Here is a 22,770-nt window from a genome sequence, read left to right as displayed (position 1 = left end):
AAAATTTAGCGGTTGAATAGTCGCTCAGCGCTCAGTGTGTGCAATAATATTCGCCTTTAAATGAATAAATGATACACAGCTTTGGTGCTTATATCAACAGCAGCCTACTTGCAGGTCCTCGAAGATTGTTGTTGTCTTTTTTATAAGCATTTCACGAATAATGTAAACGAATATTGGCGATTCGCGCATCGCTACATTATCTCAACCTCAAATATAACGTACCATCACCCATTTGCCTTGATTAATAACCATATTTAAAATCTATTCTGAGCATATTTGACGAAGATATTCGTTAATTTTTAGAGCTTAGTGATGTGCAAATTTTCGGAGCAAAATGACTTTGTTATCGTAACGTTACCTTAAATCTGAATCCGAGAGGGACCTTATTTTTTGAGAGGGTTCAGCGTTTACTTCTCGACACAAATTATCACAGTTAAATTTAGGTCAAATAAACGTACACCTTAACAGTACAACTGAGAAGCCCTTGATTCACTTTCACACATGAACACAAAAAGACCAAGGCTGCAGAAAGCGAGATATAATTAGCCGTTCTAGAGAAAGATGCATTTAACACAGTCTTATCGCGTTTTCCCTACATTATAATTATTGGTTTTCGTCATCTTGATTAACAATTATTTATGAACTTAATTAATCTTATTCTTAACATGAAATTACCTCAGAATCGCGCCATTCCTGTCAGAGGTTTTAACGCTGCAGTGACTATTACAGAAAGAGCACGGAATTTTGACATTTTACATGGACCATAATTACAATTTAGTATTATTGAATAAAACCTATATATTTTAGAATTAGCTGATTTCGTCTGAGAGATGACCAGGTTCCAACCCTAAAAATAAATGTTTTGTGTAAATGTATGACCAAAGTTTAGGTTCACACAACAAACTTTTTGTTGCTTATTAATTAATTGTAGGAAGTTCCCATAATGTCATTACAATAATTTGGCCACATTTGGACTGAAGAAAAATCTATCCCTTACGGAAAAATTAACCATGGTTTTATTATAGTGAAAGCGTAGTAACCCATGTTTTTTTTTTTTTTTTTTTTTTTTGCAGATTACCATTTGTATAACCAGTTTTACTACAAATACCATGGTTAAACTATGGTTAGTGTAGCAAAACCATGGTTAATTTGTGGCTACCATGGTTTAACTATAGTAACCATGTATTTTGGTTTTATTTGTAGTAAAAACATGGTTCATTTTCGTAAGGGATATCAACCCAACAAACTACTGTAGGGTCCTTAATGATAGCAATTCCTTTGTGTAGAGGCACAAGAAATAAAGACAAATAAGACATTTTACCAGCTACAAAATATCTCTAGATGATCTTTTTTAATGCACAATACAGGGTTATGAGATTAATTAAAAATCTAAAAAAATTGAAGCACAACAAACCAGTGGGGTCACAGCACCATTCAAAGAGTGAAGCCAAGGGTTACATTAATGCAAATTCAATACAGAAACAAGATGAGTGTCATACATGAATTACAGTTTCAACAAACAACTGCTAAGACACTGACTCTGACATATCTTCGCAAATGTGAGGTGACTTCAGCAGCAATTGTACGTTTTCTCTGTAAGATCAAAGACAAAACCTCAGATTGTCAGGAGGGTTGCTTCACGGTTGAACATCATGTGCAAACGGAATAGATGAATAAAAGGGAATGACAGGAACCTTATCTGTCCTTGCTGGTTCTCAGGTCTGGGGTAATTGGGTCGTGTTGAATTGTCTGGTGCAGCATGAGGGCCATGAGACCTGCACGATTCGTCATGGCCAATCTGACATTGCGCTCCTGCTCAAACAATTCATCCAACTTGTACCACTGGGGGAATAAAAGACATAATGAGTAAATGAATGAAAGATTAAATGTAAGATTGATGAACAATAATGTGAAAATAACATCAGCTGTTAAGAAATGTCTTGAAAGCAACAACATCTTAATCCATTTGAGTAAAAACATTTCTTTGCTTCAAATAAATGATTCCTTTGCAAAGGTAACAGGCTGAGGTAATGCGCTGACCACTCTGACTCGCTCCAGGTCCACTTCAGCCCTGCGGAGTTTCTCCCAGCAGTAGTGTTTGTTACACTTGCGTTTGGACACCCTGCAATATTCTCCGGTGGGTTCGAATACATCACGAACCAGTGGACACCCACAGACCTCGTCCGCAGGGACCTGCACGCATGACATTCACATTTATGCATACGGTCTCTAATTATCTATGCAAATTGAGTGTTCATGTATCAAATTAAAGTGACCTTGGGGTCTCTGGAGTGCTCTGGACAGAGAACCTGCAGTCTCTTACAGTAGGTTTTGCTCTGTGGATTGTAAACATCACAGAAGAGCCGTGTAGCACTAGATACAAGCAGAAAAAGAGCAGAAATAAAATGAGTTTTTTTTAACAGGCATTAAAGGTGCACTTAGTAACCTTTCTCTCATTTTACAGACGAATAGAAGAAATGCAGACATAACATTTGGCAAAAACTTATTTTTGGGAGATGGCACAACCCCCCTCAATAACTAAATGTGTTGTTCTTTCTATTCATCATTGAATACTGAATTTTCTTTATCTCAGTTTCCAATATTAATATAATAATAAGAAATGTTTCTTGAACAGCAAATCAACATATTTGAATGATTCTGACGGATCATGTGACACTGAAGACTGGAGTAATGATGCTGAAAATTCAGCTTTGTCTTCAATGTAATAAATGACATTTTAAAATATATTAGAAAACAAGTTATTTTAAATTGTAATATTTCACAATATTACTGTTTTTACTGAAATTTCTTTCAAAAACCTTATTAACCCCAAACTATTTCATGGTAGTGTAAATCAAAGTGGAAGCATCTAAATCTAAAAAATATGTATTATTATTATTTAAAAAAATATTTTTTTTTTACTTACCCATCTATGCGTGTGGGGTACATGGAGCCAAATGATGTCTGACTCTCATACTGGATGGAAGGAAATGATGACGTTATTAAAAGACATAACACATCATTTTAAAAACAAAACACTAAAACGTGGCCACAGTTTAAAGGGTTAGTTCACCCAAAAATGAAAATTCTGTCAGTAATTACTCACCCTCATGTTGTTCCAACCCCGTAAGACCTTCGTTCATCTTCGGAACACAAATTAAGATATTTTTGATTAAATCTGAGAGCTGGATCACTCCTCCATAGGCTGCTAAGGGACTGAAACTTGCTGGCTCAGAAAATGTATTAAAGACATCGTTAATATAGTCCAAGTGACTCCATTGGCTCGATCTTAAGTTTATAAAGCGACGAGAATACTTTTTGTGCGCAAAAACAAACAAAAATAATGACTTCATTCCACTTTTCATTTCCTTCTCTCTGGGCCTCGAGTCTTTTCACGTAGTGTTTAAGCGTAGCGCGTCTGTGTTGCACGTCACCACGTAGGCTCACTATTGGCCGACGCTGGTCATGTGTGTGATACGTGGTGACGTGCAACACAGAAGCGCTACGCTTAAACACTACGTGAAAAGACCCAGAGAGAAGGAAATGAAAAGTGGAATAAAGTCATTATTTTTGTTTGTTTTTGCGCACAAAAAGTATTCTCGTCGCTTTATAAACTTAAGATTGAGCCACTGGAGTCACTTGGACTATATTAACAATGTCTTTAATACATTTTCTGGGCCAGCAAGTTTCAGTCCCTTAGAAGCCTAATGGAGGAGTGATCCAGCTCTCATATTTAATCAAAAATATCTTAATTTGTGTTCCGAAGATGAACGTAGGTCTTACGTGGTTGGAACAACATGAGGGTGAGTAATTACTGACAGAATTTTCATTTTTGGGTGAACTAACCCTTTAAAGGTCTATGCATCATGATTATTAAAACAGACAACACACCTTGGCATAGCACCTTTCCATGTGACGCAGCGCCACCTTGGGGTTAACTGGGTGACTGCAGGACACACAGAAGATTTGCAAATCAGTGTCGTCATCACCCTCGTTGGCCTTCAGGGAAAAGAAAAGCAATGTTCAGGACACTGTAATGCGTTTGCAGTGTTTACAGCAGTGCAAATGTCATGCTGAAACTATGGTTGTGATGATCTCTCACCTCTTCATCGTACTGTACGACCTGCTGTTTGGCCTTAGCAATGATACCCTCCAGCTCATGGAACCGTTTTTCCATCTCAGTGAGTCGCAAGCGAGCAGACTGTTGCTCACGGCGGATTCGCTCCAGAAGTTTCTTGCCCTGTTCTTCCGCAATGCACGGGCTCTGCTGCCACTGCTGGATACGCTGGGGCAGGATCTCATAGATTCGACTGGCAATACAAAAAGGCACAAATATTCAGAGTCTGTCTAATCTCCAACATACTCTACAACTGTAAAGTATTTCCAGGTTTACTTGGCAGCGAGCTTCATGCCGCAGTCATCAGAGCAGTATTTGGAGCTGGCGCGTGCAGCTTCGACACATCCGGGTCCAAGGCACTGTCTTGCTCCTCCGCTGTCTCGAACCTCTGGCCGCTCGCTGTGTCTCACCCGGTCGCGGTGCTTCTGTTTGGGTTTGTGCTTCCGAGGCTTATTCTCCTCTTTCTTATGAATGAAAACAAAGTCCAAACTTAAGTTTCCATTTTAAGCACAATGATTTACTTTAGGCCAAAAATTACTATTAAAAGATTAAACAAGCATTCCATACACATATTTTTAAGTCTTTACCTTTTTTTCAGATCGTTTTTCTCTTCTTTTCACGTGTTTGACCTTAACAGCTCTCTTTCTCAGAGCTGAATCAGCATATGAGCCATCATCGTCATCACTGTTCCAACCCTGAAGAAAAAAACACAAAACTCAGACACAACTATTTCTGCCAATGATTATTGGAAATACTCATATATATATGGTTAAAACCAGACCATTCTCAGTCGTAACTGAGTTATTATGGTCTGGCAAAGCTTCATTAATAACTCATTTCCAATGGGGCGTCACCAACGGACGTCGCTCAAATGCCTCTGGGAGCAATTGGATAGACCTAAAACCAATCAGAGCGATCGTCATCGTGTAAAGCCCGCCTCAACGTTTCTGATTGGTGCCGCGATTTCGACGGATTAGAAATGGGCTTGAATGAGCTCTTTGCCAGACTTACTTGCAGAGCAAATCTAAATTTGCCGGAAGTTTGTCTGGGTTTTCCCAGGCTAGCGAAGTGGGCTAACTTCCTTTAAAAGGTACTTTTTTACAGCGCTGAAGTGTGATGTGAGGTACCGTGCTGTGTTCTCCATACTGCCCAGCACAGTACTGCTGATACAGCTCCAGCTCATTCTCACTGTAGTCTTCAGACATTGGGCCGTCTTGATAGTCTCTGCCCTTAGACATGGAGCACTCCTCATCCTTCACTCGCAACATTTTCTGAAAAATAAAAGATAGTGGTTAAAGAAGGGCTGGAAACTGAAAGGTTGTAGGTTCAAGCACCACAAGGGATGATCCTTAAAGTCACCAAAAAAATCAAAACAATTCTTGTTTTGTTTTTTTAATGGAATACTACAGTGTTTATTAAAAATTATTTATCTCTGCATATCATTATTATGTTTTAAATTCATGTGCCCTCATAATCTTTAATCAAAATAAGTTTCCCTACCTCTTTCAACGACATCATCTTTTCCTCTGATGATGTGTTTACTGGCGGGGCAACCTGTCACTCATATGAGATCGACCAATAGCATACCACAACCATCCAATCAATTCCCGATGAACAAAACTGAGTCCCGCCCTATATTTTGACATGCTTGAGAAGCCGTTTCACTCGTATATACGTCACAAAAGAAAAGAAAAGATTATCGCAAATTCCGTTTCATGCCGATTTTTCAAGTTACTCTAGACGAATTTTCTCTGTAATTAGTGTACTGATAAAAGTGTCTGCTAAATTAACAATAAATCAATGAAAAAGCATTAAAACTTACAGAACCAATTGAGAATAATTGCTGAGTGCATCATATTGTACACAGAGGCAACAAAACATTATCAGACCTTAAAGTATACCATAAAGGTGTATGATAAAAAGGCAAAAAAAAGATGAAATCACAGGCAAAGCGACTCTTTTACAAAAGTGAAACTCACCCTAGCCCGCACTTCACACTGCCTCAGTCGGCATTTCTGCCTGATCTTATTCGGGCCGCCAAACTTCTTCATGTCTTTACAGAAGTCGCACAGTCCACAGTCCTCTGTGCGCATGCAGGCTTCACATTCTCCACACATGCGAGCGGAGCGCTTAATCTATGGACAAATCCCAAATACTCCCCATAGTCAGTCCAAAGGGTTAACAAACAACACACTTTTCAGTTACCGTCTTCACAAAGGTTATTTGCAGACAGCAGTTTTTATGAATCAGAAATTCTTACCCGTGACCCTCGCCGTCCATCTGATTTGAAATCCGGTGTGTCGGGCTGGTTATCGGTCCCGTCAGCCTCTGATTCTTTCTCACGGCTTTTTTTGGGACGGTATTTGATCTCCAAGGAATTATTTTTACCTAGACCAAAGGATGCACACACTCAGGGTTGCTATTGACACTATAATTACTTAAAATTATTATTTTATATGTTCTAAAATAAAACAAATAATCACAAAAAATAAATAAACAATAATTCAAGTAAAAAGTCCTTACCTCGACACTTTTCACAGTACCACACGTGGATGGTTTTGGCCGTCTTCTCAGAAATATTAATGCAGTCTCCATGAAACCACTCACTGCAGCTTTCACAACCACTGTTTACAAGAATTTAAAACATGCAATTTAAAATGTTTAATTTAACAAAGAAAAAGCCTCCTCAAAAAGGCATTCAAACATTTCAATAGAAACTAGGGCTGTCAAACGATTAATCGCGATTAATCGCATCCAAAATAAAAGTTTGTTTTTACATAATATATGTGTGTGTATGGTGTATAATTATTTTCTATATATAAATACACACACATGCATGTATATATTTAAGAAATATTTGCATGTATATACTGTGTATATATATTTATATTATATATAATTTATATTATATATAAATATTTTATATATAAATAACACATTTTTCTTAAATATATATGCATGTGTGTGTATTTATATATAGAAAATAATTATACTCCATACACACACATATATTATGTAAAAACAAACTTTTATTTTGGATGCGATTAATCGCGATTAATCGTTTGACAGCCCTAATAGAAACACATCTTACATCATAAAGCAGTTGATGTCTGGTTTGCGACAAACGCAATAAACAGGCGCGTTGCTCCGGCTTGCACTCATCCCGGGTCTGGGAGGTTTGTCAAAGTCTGACACTTCGCTGTCCTGAAACATGAGAGAAGAAACAGAACTTGCATCCAATTTTGCATTTTCTGTACGTTACTACTACTGTAACCCTGCCAGCCTATACTATTACTGTATTCTGTGCTGTTCACATTTTTCAAAATGTCACTATATACTGTATATGCACATTTTATTATGTTTCTATATACTGCATACTAACCTCTGATACTTTGTGATGCCAAACCTTAATTTGAACAATGGCACAATTTATGCTCTTTTAGCTCTTTATGCAAGAGCTACTCTGAGCTGTCATTGTCATTTATATTAAATAGTATTACATTATCTCTCCTTCTCTCTCTATAACGGCTTTTATCATACTCTTAACAAAAAAGTACCAAGTTTTGGACATGAACCAGGGTATTCTTTAAAGTGCCTTGGTATATATGTTCATTCAGTATCAGTACTATGGTATATATCAAAGTACCAGGGTATTCCATGTACATGTACAATTGTACCATGGTACCGCCCAGTTCTACTTATAAGGGTAAAACAACCAGAATGGCAAAACTAATATTTCGCTTACCATGACAGATTTGTACGGTTATTATCCAAAAGGAAGGAATGTCACGACAGTCATTCAGAACATCTGAAGCACAAAAACTAATAAGCTGTCATAAACATCGTGAACTAAACGTGTGTACAGTGAATTAATTTTATTTTACTCCTTTTGTTTACACAGCGGGACACTGCATCACAACATTTACTTCCGCTTCCACCGCTATGATTCTTCTTCTACGACCAAACGATCTACTGCCACCTATTGGACGTGTGTGTAAGTGACCGCACCCCACAGGTGACAAAACTACAAACATAACATTTTTGTTACCTGAAATAATAAAATAAAATATAACAAGTCAAGACAACATTTCTCATTTTTTACAACTGAAATAATAATATATATATAGAGAGAAAGAGACTAAAATTCAAAAATTAAAAAGAAAACGGAAAGTATGAAAATAAAAACTTTCACAATATTAATGAAACTGTATTAGTATCTTCGTGAGACTAAAATAAAACTGAGTATGTAGAGAATTTCATTTTGATATTATACAGTAAAAAATGTCTTTAACAATTTTTTTGCATTTTAAATGTATTTTGTATTGATTTAATATTTGGACTGATATGATTGTTGACAAGTTTATTTAGATTTCTACTATTAGAATCAAATGAGTATTAGCTATATAATTACGGACTAATTAATTCTTATATACCGCCAAAATTCAGAGAGAGATAGCCATAAAGAGATGTGGGTCAATATAATCAGTAATATAAACAAATAATTATTTATCGTCCATTAATTTTGATAATACTCAATGACAGACATGAATGTGTTTGAAACATAGACTGTATAAAACTATGTTTGAAAAACATGCCTTCATGCAGCAAATAAACCAGAATTTCATTAGGTAATTTAAATATGACTTATTTTTTATTTTATTTTTTTGGACCAGTACTGCAGGTAAACCATATATAAATCATCAGAAATAAATTAAACAGTTCCCTGCAGTGCAGGAAGGATGTCGTGCACGCGCACGAGCTCGAGAGTTCGCAACACGCGCTGGTCAAAGCAGATGCTCGCGCTCACAAGCGAACATCACACATTCATTCTGAATTAAGGTGAATTAAAACGTCCTCGGTACAAGACTGGAGTTATTCGAGATAAGGTAAGAAAGACTTCAATTCATTTCTTTGTGTCTTCTTCAGGCTCTGGTCATTTCGCTTCATTCTGGGTCACCAGAAACAGAGTCACGTTATCGAAAGTTTACTTCTGTTTACCTCTTTCAAGGGCAAATGTAGTGCCAAAACTGTCATTTTTAAAATAACACGTGTTTAATGTGGACAAACAATATCTTGCATAATTGAATTCAAACTTTAATCATTTTATATGGAAAGGATATACTTGATATGGTCCAAGAAATATTTTTATTTTGACATTTACGACACGGTTTGTTGTGCTTGACTGCTAAACATCCAACATATACATTAATCATGATTAATTAAATATACTTAATAAAAAAATCATAAATAGGTTCAAATAGACAAATGAAATAATACATTAGACATTAATCATGCATATGTTATGTATTCTATCATATTTGTTAATGTTATTATAATTATAAAGTTGAAACTAAAGTTGAATAAGAGCAACTGTCAAGGTTTTAAAGTAATCTGCAGGACAGCAGAAATTTCCTTTAAGACAAATATGTACATTACAGTAGTAATGTATAATATAATCTCATCAGCTTCGGATAGGCCTTACTTACTTAATTTCTTAGATACATACTACAAAATGTGTGACCCTGGATCACAAAACCAGTCACATGTCGCACAGGTATATTTGTGGCAATAGCCAACAATACATTGTATGGGTCAAAATTATCGATTTTTCTTTTATGCCAAAAATCATTAGGATGTATACAGTACCAGTAAAAAGTCTGGACCCATTACTATTTTTAATGTTTTTGAAAGAAGTTTCTTTTTATGCTCTACAAGCCTGCATTTATTTGATCAAAAATACAGAAAAAAACAGGAATATTCAGCAAGGATGTGTTAAATAGGCTATATAAAAAGTGATAGTGAAGACCTTTTTTAAAACAACTTTTTAATAATCAAAAAATCCTGAAAAAAAGTATCACAGGTTATAAAATAAATATTAAGCACCATTTCTAACATTTGCTAATAAATCAGAATATTTTAAAGTTTTCTGAAGGATCACGTGACACTAAATTCAGCTTTGCATCACAGAAATATATTTTAAAGTATAGTAAAATAGAAAACCATTATTTTAAATTTTAATAATATTTCACTATATTATTTTTCTGTATTTTTGATCAAATAAATCCAGGCTTGATGAGCATAAGAGGCTTCTTTCAAAAACATTAAAAATAGTAATGTAACTTATGTACTGTGTAAGTAAAAAATATACTAAATTTAAAATTAAATGTTGTATAAATAAAAAGATTAGGAATCATTAGCCTAGGGCCTCCTAATGTCTAGAACCGGCCCTGATGTTAAGTAAAGATCATGTTCCATGAAGATATTTTGTACATTTCCTACCGTAAATATATAAAACATTTATTTTTGTAAGTGAGCGCAGAACATAAATAGACAATTTTAAAGGCGAGTTTCTCAATGTTTTGATTTTTTTGCACCCTCAGATTCCAGATTTTCAAATAGTTGTATCTCGGTCAAATATGTCATATCCTAACAAACCATACATCAATGGAAAGCTTATTTATTCAGCTTACAGATGATGTATACATCTCAAGTTCAAAAAATGGACCCATGTGACTGGTTTTGTGGTCCAGGGTCACATATGAAAAAATATTAAAAATGTTACAGTAGAGGAGTGGGGACATAGAATGACTCAGAATCAGGGTTAGACAGGGACGAGCGTTGAACTAGAGAGATTCCCTACAATGAATTCTCTGTAGATTAAAAGTAGGCAGATCTTTAAAACTGCAAACAACCAGCAAAAATGTTTATTATGACTCGTGCATATTAGCTCAGGACTTTGATGATATTGTCAGTTCTGTCTGACTCAGCAGGACGTTCACATTAGTCAACTTTCCAACTCACTTCAGGTCAGGTTTGGAGAAGCAGCACAGGCAAATGTCTGTTTAATGCACTTTAAAGTCGGCATGAAACGGAAGTTGCAATAGTTGTTGTTATGTATATGTGAGTTAAACTGCTTCTCAAACAAGAACAAATGTAGGGCGGGGCTTGATTTTTTCCATTGGGAATTGATTGGATGGTTAAATGGTTGTGGTTTGCTATTGGTCGATCTCATGTGAGTGACAGGTTGTCCCGCCCTCACGCCAGTAAACATGAGAAGAGAAGTTGCAACTTGTTTTGATTGAAGCTTATGAGGCACATGAATTAAAAAAAAATAATGTGCACAGATGAATCATTTATAATAAACATGGCAATATTTAAAAAAAAATAAGAATTGTGATTTTGATTTCATGGTAACTTTGGGTCACATTTTCAAGTGTTTCTCGTGCTGTTTTGGGGATAAAAGTCATCATGTTAGAGGTTTTCATTTTGAACTCTACTCCACAAACAACACCCAGACTGATTACACACCATCTATGCTAAAGTACTTCTCTTTCTGGATGTCCTCTCAGAGTTAGAATTAGGCGTCTCAAATGGAGACAGAAGCCATGGATGTCCAACAGCAGGGCAGCGTCCCGGACAGGGTCGTGGCCCAGGAACATCACGTCCACACAACACAACCACGGGCCACCAGCAAACCTGAAGTCACCGGTGAGAGGGACGTTTATGAAGCAAATCTGTTGATTTTTGAGAGTTTTTAAGCTTTTATGCTTAATTTACATTGGAGAAATAGTCATGACATTCAGACAGACTTGAAACATTATTTGTGACTGACAGGTCCTGTCTCGGCTGAGATTGTTCACAACGGAAGCAACGAGTCCCTGACAGACGGTGTCACATCCAGTGATGATGCTTTACTGCTTCCAGACCATATACCTACAATTTCACGCAAAATAGACAAAGTTAACGGTATTTACATTTTTCATTATTATCATTATTTAAAGAATTAATTCACCCAAAAATGAAAATCGTTCTAACCACTTATAATTTTTTTCTGTGAAACGCCAAAGGAGACACCAAACTCCATTGGTTTTTGTGTCTGTTATGAAACTTTTATTGTGCTTTTTTGGTCTTTTTTGGAGCTTGCATAAACACAATCATTATTGCAAATCCATTTAGTGACACTAGTGGCACAGAAATCACACACTTTCCCTTTAACAGTGTAGCAAATCATTTGGAAGAGCAAAAGTTTACAGTATCTTGGAATACTTTTGACAAGAAATGCTTGCCAGTTAAACTACTGTTCAAAAGTTATTGTCTTTTTTAATGTTTTTGAAAGAAGTGTTCTCTGCTTATTTGATCAAAAATACAGTAAAAAAATTCTATTTTCTATTACAGTAAAAAATTTCACAATTTTCTATTTAATATTGTGATAAGAGACCCGAGCCGTCGCAAGGAGAAACACTCCAATATGTAAAAAACGGGGTGATGTTTGCGTCCAAAAAGATGTTTATTACAAGCCGATGTGCAAATAAAATATGGTTAGGAGAAATAAAACAGGTTATCAATAAAAACAGTCTAAAAACTAGAACTGTTATGTACTAAAACCGTACAAACTCTCCTCTTCATCTATTGAAGCCAGAGTTTCAGTGCGCTCACGCAACGCTACAATAACCTTGTTCAGATTCCCTCAAAAACACAATCCGTACAATCCTCCCTTCCCCTAGTGACGGCTGCCTTAACCCCTTAACTCTCACCCCCCTTTTTGAGAATGGACATTAAAATGCACTATTCAAACTTAAATGGCTGTAATTCAAGAATGCTTTGGAATATAGACCTAAGTTTGGTCTTGTTTTAAAGAAAAAAAAATGTATGTATGAAAAAGTTGTGGAAGTTTAAATTTACAGTAAATCAAATATTCTGTACCTACTACTTAATATTTTTTCTTTTATATAAAATATTTATTTTACAATATATTTTTTACTATAAAATTACTATGAAATCAAAGCCATATATCCAACCAAGTTGTGTTCCAAATTTGAAGTTGATATCACAAAAATTGAAGTTCCCATGAGATTTTGTTTAGACGTAGTACCAAAAATAGCCACCGGGTGACATACATTCCATTGAATTTAATTGTATGCATTCTGCCGTAACAAATTAATAAATATCTGCCCAAATATCACTTCTGTCACAAAATATGGAACCTTGAGACTCAGACTTTTCTGACAATATGTGTTTTGTCAAGATTAGAAAAGGTTTTGATCATAAATTATGAAACATGTTGATGCCCAAAAGGGGAGGAGCCCGATAAAAGAATTTAGAGTACCGTTTCTATGGTAACGCAAGGTCCAATTTCAAGTTCGCAAGCTTTCAAATGATACCTAATTTATGATAACTACTAAAATATGTGATGTAATAAAAAAGGCGATAAAAAAGATAATATATTTTAGAGGATACTATATATTATACTTTTTAGAGGATAATATTATTTTATAATTTTTTTATTGACAAATACTAGATTAAATGTTTTATTATGAACTTTTAGCATGAAAACCAAAGTTTCAATTATTAAAAGTGTGTGCGTCGACTTTTTGTGACAAACGCCAGAACTCCTCTTATGATGTAGATTTTTTGAGGTTCACTCTTGTCATAAATTCATCTATTACTCTTCCTACATAATTTGTAACAAAAAACAGTGTAAAATATCTATGTAGGAGTCTTGGACCTTTCCAACGATATATAGTTTGTCATGATTAGATTAGGATTTAATTGTAATATAGTGAAGTAAACTTAGGCGTCCCGCTAGCGGGACGGTGACAGTTCTCGCTTGATAATTGGAGCATATAATTTTTTTTAAATTAACTCTTTCCTCACCATATGATTAATAAATAAATACACAAGATAATTAACAACAAGAGTTAAATCAAGTCAATAAATACAATAAATAGGACGGATAAAACCAACAAAATGAGCTAATATGAGCACTCCCATGCAGTTCGCTCTTTCTTTAAGGTCACGTCCACTCAGCTAAAACAGCGAACCTCACGTAAATATTATAAAATGTATAAGAACTGTAAAAACACAATAAAACAGTGATGGAAGACAACGTCAAGGTCTCTCCATAACAAATATATTTTAAAATGTAATTTAATCCTGTCACTACTCCAGTTTTCAGTGTCACATGACCTTCAGAAATCATTCTAATAGGCTGATTTGATGATCAAGAAACATTTCTGATTATCATCAATGATGAAAACAGTTGTGCTGCTGAATATTTTTGTGGAAACTCTTTTCAGGGTTCTTTGATGAATAAAAAGTTAAAAAGAACAGCATTTATTCGAAAAAGAAACTTATATAATGCATCATTATTACAGAAGAAATAAAATGGGTCTGGAATGTCATGAGAGAAAGAAAATGGAAGAAAAAAAAACTTTTTTGAGTGAACTATTCCTTAGCACACAGAATAAATGCAGACATAGTAAAAAAATAGACTAATTGCTAATAGACTAGATAATGCTAATCGGTTGGGCCCTGGATGCAATTGCATTGTATGTATTTGTATGAATTTATATGTTACAAATTGTAATGTGTTCAAATGCATTATTGTCTGAATTTTAATACATTCAAATGTGAATTTAACACATTTCAGCGAAGCCCAGTTTTCCCAATGGCTCCTCTCCTCCAGTCATCAATGGCTCTACTATCATCTGCAAACCGCCTGCTTCTTCGTCAGGAGGATCGACGCCTCGTGCTTCAGCTCACAAGAAATGCAAGCGACATGCAAAGTGCAATGGACACAAACACCCTCACAGAAAACACACACCCTCCACTTCCATGAGCCAGCAGAGCTTCAAAGGCGATGCCTCGCAGATACAGAGAGTAGCTGGAGACGGTAAGAAAAGCATTTGAACACACGTCATAAAAACACCTATTGGTTCAGTCCACGCTCAAATTTTAGTGTCAATATGTTTATGTATTTTTAGAGCACGTTGGGGCACATCTGAAAAGAGGCCTCCGCCCACTGGTCTGGTTGTAAATATAGGGCCTGCTCTTATCTGTCAGTGACACTGGACGGCCCGCTGGATTTATCTTCGTGTGTTTTATGGTCCCTTCACGTCAGCGTTTGATAATTCTTTCCGTTAGGTCACACATCCCTGTTTGATGACTAACTCCCACTAGCTGATGCATAATCTAATCTGGAGAATTGAAATACTGAGAGGGCTTGATGTTTTGACAATATCATGAGTTTGTGTGATTTTTTAACTGCTTTAAAGGAATTAAACAGATAAATGAGTGCATTCTGGTGGGATCGCTCAGGTTTGGTGTGCTTGAAATACAAATGAGTAACAAAAATGGCCATATTAACCACATTATTTATCCTCAATAATTTTGCCTTTAGAAAAACAATTTATTTATGTATTTATTATAGTGATAACATTATACATTATTACATGCAAGTAACTAAACCTTATTCCTATCCCTATAGTAAGTACAGTACATGTTGTTAATTAATATCACTCAGTTCTTGATTGTATAATTACACTGTGATCGTTGCGACGGAAGCGAATCAATCAAAACTAACTTTAGCTGGAAAATAACTTTATTAAAGAACCGCTATAAAGCCAAAACAATCTCTGTTACCTTAAATTATACGTTTAAATCTGTAAAGCTGCTTTGAAACAATCTACATTGTTAAAAGCGCTATATAAATGAAGATGACTTGACTTGTAACAAGGACACCTTTAAATAAACTGTAACCAACCCAAACAAAAGATTTCTATGAGGTTTCAGAGGGTAATATAAGTGTAAACATAATTAAATGCTGATAAAGGCTATTAGAGCGTACATTTATTTATTTTTTTTATTTTTTTCACATTTCAATTTCAACATTTCAATCTTCTCAGTTCACATTCGTTATAATAGTAACAATACAATACGTTAAAGGTTGAAAAAAAGAGGAAAAAAAACAACAACAACAATCAAGTTACCAATAAAGAAAAATAAATTTTGTGACAGATTTGTATCCCATGACAAAACTAATTCTAGTGACATATTATCCGTTAAACATTTCTGAATGAATATTCATTACTGATATGCATTTCTTGTTTGTAATTAATTTAAGAGACTTAAAATAAACATCCACCTCTATCAAAAACAACTGGAATTTACATTTATGGATATGAAACTTGCCTAACAAAATGTAAAGGTTTACTATAGTACATAGTTTCTTTTCTTTAGAGAAGCGTAATTTTGAACAATGTGGTCAAAAATTATAATGTCACTTCCTTATTATGATGTCAGCAAGGATGCATTAAATTGATCAAAAGTGAGAGTAAAGACATTTACAATGTTACAAAAGATACAATGTTCTCTCTATTCATCAAAGAATTCTGAAAAAAATGCATCACGGTTTCCACAATAATATTAAGCAACACAACTGTTTTCAACATTGATAGTAACGAAATATTTCTTGTGCATATTAGAATGATTTCTGAAGGATCATGTGACACTGAAGACTGGAGTAATGATGCTGGAAATTCAGCTTTGCATAATATAAATAAATTACATTTTTACAGTTTGTAAACTGTAATAATATATAACAATATTACTGTTTTTACAGTAATTTTGATCAAATAAATGCAGCCTTGGTGAGCATAAGAGACTCCAAACCTCTGAACAGTAGTGTACAGTAAGTGACAAGTATTTACAAAATACTGTACATTTTTTCTCTTCCAATTGATTCCAAAACTTTTGCATCACAAGTGAAACAACATATCAAAATATATAATTTAGAAATCCCGAGGGCACAATTGTCAGTGTTTCCTGTGAATGATGATAAGCAGATCCACAAACAGTGTACGCTTCTGTGTGTTTCCAGACTGCTGTGCGCACTGCATACTAGCCTGTCTGTTCTGCGAGCTGCTGTCGTGCTGTTCGGCCGTGGCTCAGTGTTTGGCCTGCGGTCTGGAGTGTGACGCTCTCTGCTGTTGTGGCGAAGCAGCCACCGGAGGTCTGGCGTGCTGTGCGGAGGACACCTGCTCTGCCCTGCTGGATTGTGGGATACTGGAGGACTGTTGCCAGTCTTCGGACTGTCTGGAGATCTGTTTGGAATGCTGTTCCATCTGTTTCCCTGCCTAACGGGACTCTCTACAGAACGATATCAAGTGCTCAAAGGACCGTAAGTGTCGGGTATATGTGTTAGCGTTATCCCGCATTTTGTATTTATTTAATATGAAGAATGAATTTGTTGCATTGATCAAAGTTGGACTGTTCTGTGCGAGGCTATTCTCTGAATTCAGACAGGCTTTAAATCTGAAGTGTGTTATTTTTTGTATGGTAAAATGGGTTACACTTTATATTAAGGTGTCCTTGTTACAGTGTAATTATATATTTAAGTACTGAGTAATATTAAGCAACTACATGTACTTGCTATAGGGTTAGGTTTTGTTTTAGGGTTAGTTGCATGTAATTATGCATCATTTACTGTTATTACTACAGTAACTACATGTAACGTATGTAACAAGGACACTACAAAATAAAGTGTTACCTTAAAATGCACACAAATTCAGAGAGCATGAGAGCATACCGCCTTTATGTAGAATAAAATATTCTGCACTTTTAAGAGCTTAAGTTTAGAAGTTTTCCTCCAGTAAGCTTAAAGATGTGTCAGACTCTTCTGCTTAAGTAAGGTTAGAAATGTGCATTATGATAAAAATACTTTTGCCGTCCTTGCAAGTGTTTCATAGCGCATATTGCATAGGTGCATGCATGAAGCAATAAACACCTTTAATGCATTGAGCATCTTCATCAACTGTGATTTTATACAATATAGAAAAGAGTAATTTGCTTTGAACAAACATCTGTTGTAATAATTATTTCCTGTAATACTTTCCTGTAAAAACCGTTTTGCATGACAGCTGAGAATAAGGCGTAAGGATCTTTGTTCTCTGTCTGTTCTCAGCACTCTTATCTAAAGTGTGTGTGGCAGGAAGCCTGAGCGATGCAAAAATAACCAGTCAGGATGACTATAAAGCGTTCGCATATTCCTCTGGGCATGTTGAATTTCACAGCCTGTCTCCAGATGACTCTGCCCAGTGTTTAGACAGTGGGCACTGCTCGAGAGAGAGCGCTCATGTTGAATCTGGCAGCGGGACAGAGATCTGTGTGTCCAACAGAAGCCACTGAAGCTCCACTGAGATGACCTCCATCCCTCCCTGCATCCCGCCATAAAAACATCAGCTTAAAACGCCCTGTATCACTGACTTACTGATTATACAAGTCAGCAAACCACAGTGTATAATATCTGAAAATGTGTTGTAGAACAAATATGTTAATAAAGTATCGTGATGATAAACATGATTAATAAAGTATCTATCTATCTATCTATCTATCTATCTATCTATCTATCTATCTATCTATCTATCTATCTATCTATCCATCCGTCTATCTATCTATCTATCTATATATCTATCTATCTATCTATCCATCCATCCACCCATCTATCTATATGTCTATCCATCCATCTATCTATCTATCTATCTATCTATCTATCTATCTATCTATCTATCTATCTATCTATCTATCTATCTATCTATCTATCTATCCATCCATCCACCCATCTATCTATATGTCTATCCATCCATCCATCTATCTATCTATCTATCGTTTTGTAAAAACCTAAATAGAAAAAAATGCCATTACTAATTAGACTGCTTATCATAAATCATGAAAATGCAAAACATTTATATTTATATATATACAAACTATAACTAAAATGAACTATACTATTATTTTTCATTATTTTTTTCATAAACCGAACAAAAGAGACAGTAAAGACATTTATAATGTTCCAAAAGATTTTGATTTCAAATAAATGCTGTTTTAAATGTCTATTACTGTAATCGAAGTTCATATATAATAATGAGAAACGTTTCATGAGCAGCAAATCCGCATTAGATCATATGAGAATGATTTCTGAAGGACCAAGGACTGGAGAAATGATGCTGAAAAGTACATTTTTAAATAAATTAAAATAAAAAGCTTTTTTTTTTTTTAATTGTAATATTAATAATATTACTGTTTTTACTGTATTTTTGAGCATGAGAGACTTAAGTTAAAAAAAATCCTACCGACCCCAAATTTTTGCATGATAGTGTATTTATAGAAAGAGTAAATAAATCAATATATTTGTGAGTTTTAACAGTGATGAGGTTGAGTGTATATAGAGAGTGTTACCTCCTGGACAGGAAGGCTGTGTTTATTGTACAGATGTGCCAAGTGGCGTCAACAGGAAGTGGAGGAAGTGACTGAAATGACAGTGCTGGGGCGACAGGATAGGCCCACGCGGCCCTAATCCAGGTCCGGTTCTGACCCAGCGCTCCTGCCCTGTGTTTCAAAGCGCCGCCGCTCACAGGAAGCAGCTTTCAGCATCACTGCGCTAAAACAGACAAAACACACTTTCACCACATCAAAGCCCAGATGTCACGCCAGAGCTCATCCAGTCACTAGAACACTGGGGCTGTTCTGGTTACATCTTTAGATTTGATTTCTGTTACAGTAAACTAGTAGCAGAAATGAAACTGAAGATCATATTTTACTTTTATTCATTTACAACACCAAGTCCAGAAAAAGTTGGGACATTTTGTAAAGCGCAATATGTGATTTGTTAATTCTCTCTTGAATCTTTATTTGAAATATTTCATTGTTTTCACTGGCCAAATTAATTGTATTTTGTAAATATAAACAAATTTTGATATTGACAGCTGCAACACACTCTAAAAAAGTTGGCACAGAGCAGAGGCTAAATAAAAGTGAAAATATTACAGAACGCTCAGAAAAAAAGGTACAAAAGCTGTCACTGTGGCGGTACCTTTTCAAAAGGTACACCTTTGTACCTAAAGAGTGCATTTTAGTCCCTCAAAGCTACATATTGGTACCAAAAGTGTACATATTAGTAAATGGTACATATTATAACCCGTTTGAAGGGTACTGTCCCAGTGACAGCTTTTGTACCTTTTTTTCTGAGAGTGAATATCCAAGTTAACTCTTTTGAAACAGTTCACTATTAGAAGGTGGGGAAAGATGGGTCATGGCTCACCACTTTGTGCCAAATTTCATGAGAGAATTGTCAAACAATTCAAAAACCACATTTCTCAATGAAAGATTGCAAAGTATTTATGTCTTTCTCCATCTACCATACATAATATTGTGAAAAGATTCAGTGAATCCAGAGAAATCTCAGTCTGTGTAGGACAAGGCAGGAGATCTCCGTTGAATGTGTGTGACCTTTGAGCCCTCAGACGGCACTGCATGAGAAACCATCCTGCTATGTGATAAATACAGACACGTGGGCTCGGGAGTCCATTAGAGAACCGTTGTCACCTAACACAGTCTGGATCTTGAATCTCTGTTATGCAAGGAGAAATCAGTTCAATGCAGAGATGCTGCCGAGCCCTCTGAGCCTGAGCTCATCTCAGATGATCTAAAAGACAGTGGAAATCTGTTCTGTGGTCAGATGAGTACACGTTTCAGCATGTTTTTGGGTAAAATGGACATTGAGTTCTGTCTCAAAGACGAAAGGGATCATCCAGACTTTCGACAGGTGCAAAAGAAAACATCTACGGGGGTGCATCAGTGCAAACGGCATGGTGACTCTCATATGTGTGAAGGTATCATTGATGTGGAGGCATATAATGGGATTGTACGGAGACATACACTGCCATCAAGATGACGAGACAATATCAGGCCTCATTCCTCATTTTGGAGTGTGTTGCAGCCATCAGAAAAATATATATTTACAAAATACAATTAAGTTGGTCAGTGAAATCATTGGAAATCTGTTCTTTGTAATTTTGTCAGTTAAATAGACAAAATTAGAAAGTTAAAGAGAATTAACAAATCACAGATAAAAAATGTCCCAAGTTAACTTTTCTGGAAATGGGGTTGAAGTAGACGCTGTTATTTTGATGACTTACAAATGAAAAACTGCAATCTGGCGAATGTTGCGAGTCTCCTGAAGTCTGTGACGTCTTTCCCTCGGGCCGGCATGATGGGTTCCCAGACCAATGACCACAATCCTCCTTTTGTTCATTCAAGGTTTTGGAGAAGAAAGAGTGCTGACGTCGTGAAGACTCTCACCCATGAAGAACAACAAACTCTGCAGATTCCTCATGGCTGAGGAGCACCACAACATTCAAAAAGGGTGAAGAAATAATCATAACTTCCTTTATTTGGCCCTTCAAGGTTAAAAACCACACCTAACACAGGTTTAATACTTCTGTCCTTTATGTTAGTGGTGTTTCTCTTCTTTGAACACCGCTAGGCAATACAAATAAAGAACAACACTGCTTTAACAGATTAAAAATAAATATATATATATATATATATAACAAGTGTACAAAATAAACTTATTCATTTAGGCTACTTATCAATTTTAAATGATTTAAATGCATAATATAGAAGTCGATTATTATTTAACAAAATAAGTGTATCCACCTGTGCAAACAAAAAGTCAGTTGCTTATGCAACTTGGCCTCCATTTTATTACAGGCAATTTCTTTATGATTTACGTTTCAATTACTCCGAGATCCTGATTATTTTCACACTTGGGAAATAATTTTTGGCCTGGCACAAGTGCTAATAAAAACAGGCCCGTTGGCATCTCATCTCAGGACAAAGAGGACACTTCCCGTCCGAGTGCTTTATATCCTATCTGTGATAAAATAACACTCCCTGATGAAGGATCAAGTGAACTATTAAAACACACAATCCAGAAGATCTACCCAGAATGCACTGCAGGTCTGAGTTACAGCGGGTGGGCTCGAGGTTTCATCCAAAACTAACACAGTTAATATGGGGAAGTGAGATTTCAGAAGAAACAGAAACACATTTTATAGCAGGGTGGTGGAGAGCTGGAATAACAATAATATGGCGTTATTCTGTGTTCGGGCTAAAGCCAACACACATTCGACGCTGTTTTTGACAAACAACGACACACGCATTGAACAGACACACAACAGAAAGGTGAAGTGACAACATGACAACAGAATTCCCTGCAGTTTTACTAATAAATCTATAATTACTAATAAAATAAAAATTGAAGACACGAGTAATTAGACTTTTTTGAAACGATGTGCCGTCATTGACACACAAAGGCGTGAGATGTCACTGCCCTCTGCTGGACAAACAACAGCGAAGAGAAACTTCTGGATGTTTTATTCTCAAACATTAGGTCAAATGAGTCACAGTGTTTGAATGCTATTTAGTGAATCTCACAAAGCTTGTCAAGAACACACTCTAAGAAAAGTCTGTTAATGTGAAGGAATTTTCCTTATCGATGTTCATAGGAGTTTGTTGCGTATTTTGCATCGTTGTGTTTTAGGGTTGAAAGAAATGTCCATAAGCTTAACCCTTTAAGTGTCACCCCCCTTTTTTTAAATATACATGAAAATGCACATTTCGACTTTAAATGGTTGTAATTAAAGAATGCTTTGGAGTATAGACGTAAAATTGGTCTTGTTTTAAAGAAGACATTTGGCAGATTTTTGTTGAAGTGAAATAAATTAAGAAAGTGAAACAAAAAAAAAGTTATATAAGTTTGTGTTTATGAAAATGTACAATTTAAAAAATTTAATTATTCATATTTTATATAAAATATATATTTTTAAAACCTGGCCGACTCTAAAACTGCTAGAAAATCAAAGCCAAAAATCTGAATAAGTTGTGTTTCAAATTTTAGGTTGATATCTCAAAAAATGAGCTTTCAGTGAGATTTTGTTTGGGCGCAGTACCAAACATTTTCACTAGGTGACAACCAGACTCCATTACTGCCCATATAAGGGCGCCTTCATTTCCATATGTGTTATTAAAAACAT

At 35.5% G+C, this 22,770-nt stretch overlaps 2 protein-coding genes across 6 annotated transcripts; one reads left to right on the top strand and one right to left on the bottom strand.

The window, feature by feature from the left end:
- Positions 1-1,514: 1,514 nt before the first annotated feature.
- On the bottom strand, positions 1,515-8,075 carry cxxc1a (CXXC finger protein 1a). Of its 2 annotated transcripts, XM_079897182.1 has the most exons (16): positions 7,863-8,075; positions 7,209-7,321; positions 6,641-6,741; positions 6,378-6,505; positions 6,097-6,252; positions 5,618-5,671; positions 5,245-5,388; positions 4,705-4,812; positions 4,394-4,581; positions 4,103-4,310; positions 3,892-3,999; positions 2,927-2,976; positions 2,277-2,373; positions 2,041-2,193; positions 1,695-1,842; positions 1,515-1,593 (listed from the first exon to the last, which is right to left on the bottom strand). In XM_079897182.1, exons 1-15 carry the CDS (start codon positions 7,863-7,865, stop codon positions 1,696-1,698), a joined length of 1,758 nt encoding a protein of 585 aa, XP_079753308.1. In that variant the 5' UTR covers positions 7,866-8,075; the 3' UTR covers positions 1,515-1,593; position 1,695. The 2 variants fall into 2 exon arrangements, with proteins under 2 accessions (XP_079753308.1, XP_079753309.1); XM_079897183.1 differs by lacking the exon at positions 5,618-5,671.
- A 759-nt stretch (positions 8,076-8,834) lies between these two features.
- LOC307173794 (myoD family inhibitor) lies at positions 8,835-21,979 on the top strand. Of its 4 annotated transcripts, none has more exons than XM_079897205.1 (6): positions 8,845-9,003; positions 11,467-11,605; positions 11,732-11,863; positions 14,547-14,789; positions 16,776-17,075; positions 20,993-21,979. In XM_079897205.1, the coding sequence occupies exons 2-5, from the start codon at positions 11,488-11,490 to the stop codon at positions 17,033-17,035; spliced, it is 753 nt and encodes a 250-aa protein (XP_079753331.1). In that variant the 5' UTR covers positions 8,845-9,003; positions 11,467-11,487; the 3' UTR covers positions 17,036-17,075; positions 20,993-21,979. The 4 variants fall into 4 exon arrangements, 3 of the variants coding, with proteins under 3 accessions (XP_079753330.1, XP_079753331.1, XP_079753332.1); XR_013823907.1 differs by lacking the exon at positions 20,993-21,979 and adding an exon at positions 17,422-18,248 and having other exon boundaries at positions 8,859-9,003; positions 16,776-17,242; XM_079897206.1 differs by lacking the exon at positions 20,993-21,979 and adding an exon at positions 17,859-18,248 and having other exon boundaries at positions 8,859-9,003.
- The last annotated feature ends 791 nt before the right edge of the window (positions 21,980-22,770 follow it).

The sequence above is a fragment of the Squalius cephalus genome (assembly GCF_949319135.1).
Source record: "Squalius cephalus genome assembly, chromosome: 16".
Taxonomy (NCBI): Eukaryota; Metazoa; Chordata; class Actinopteri; order Cypriniformes; family Leuciscidae; genus Squalius; species Squalius cephalus.
This window is presented reverse-complemented; position numbering and strand designations above follow the sequence as displayed.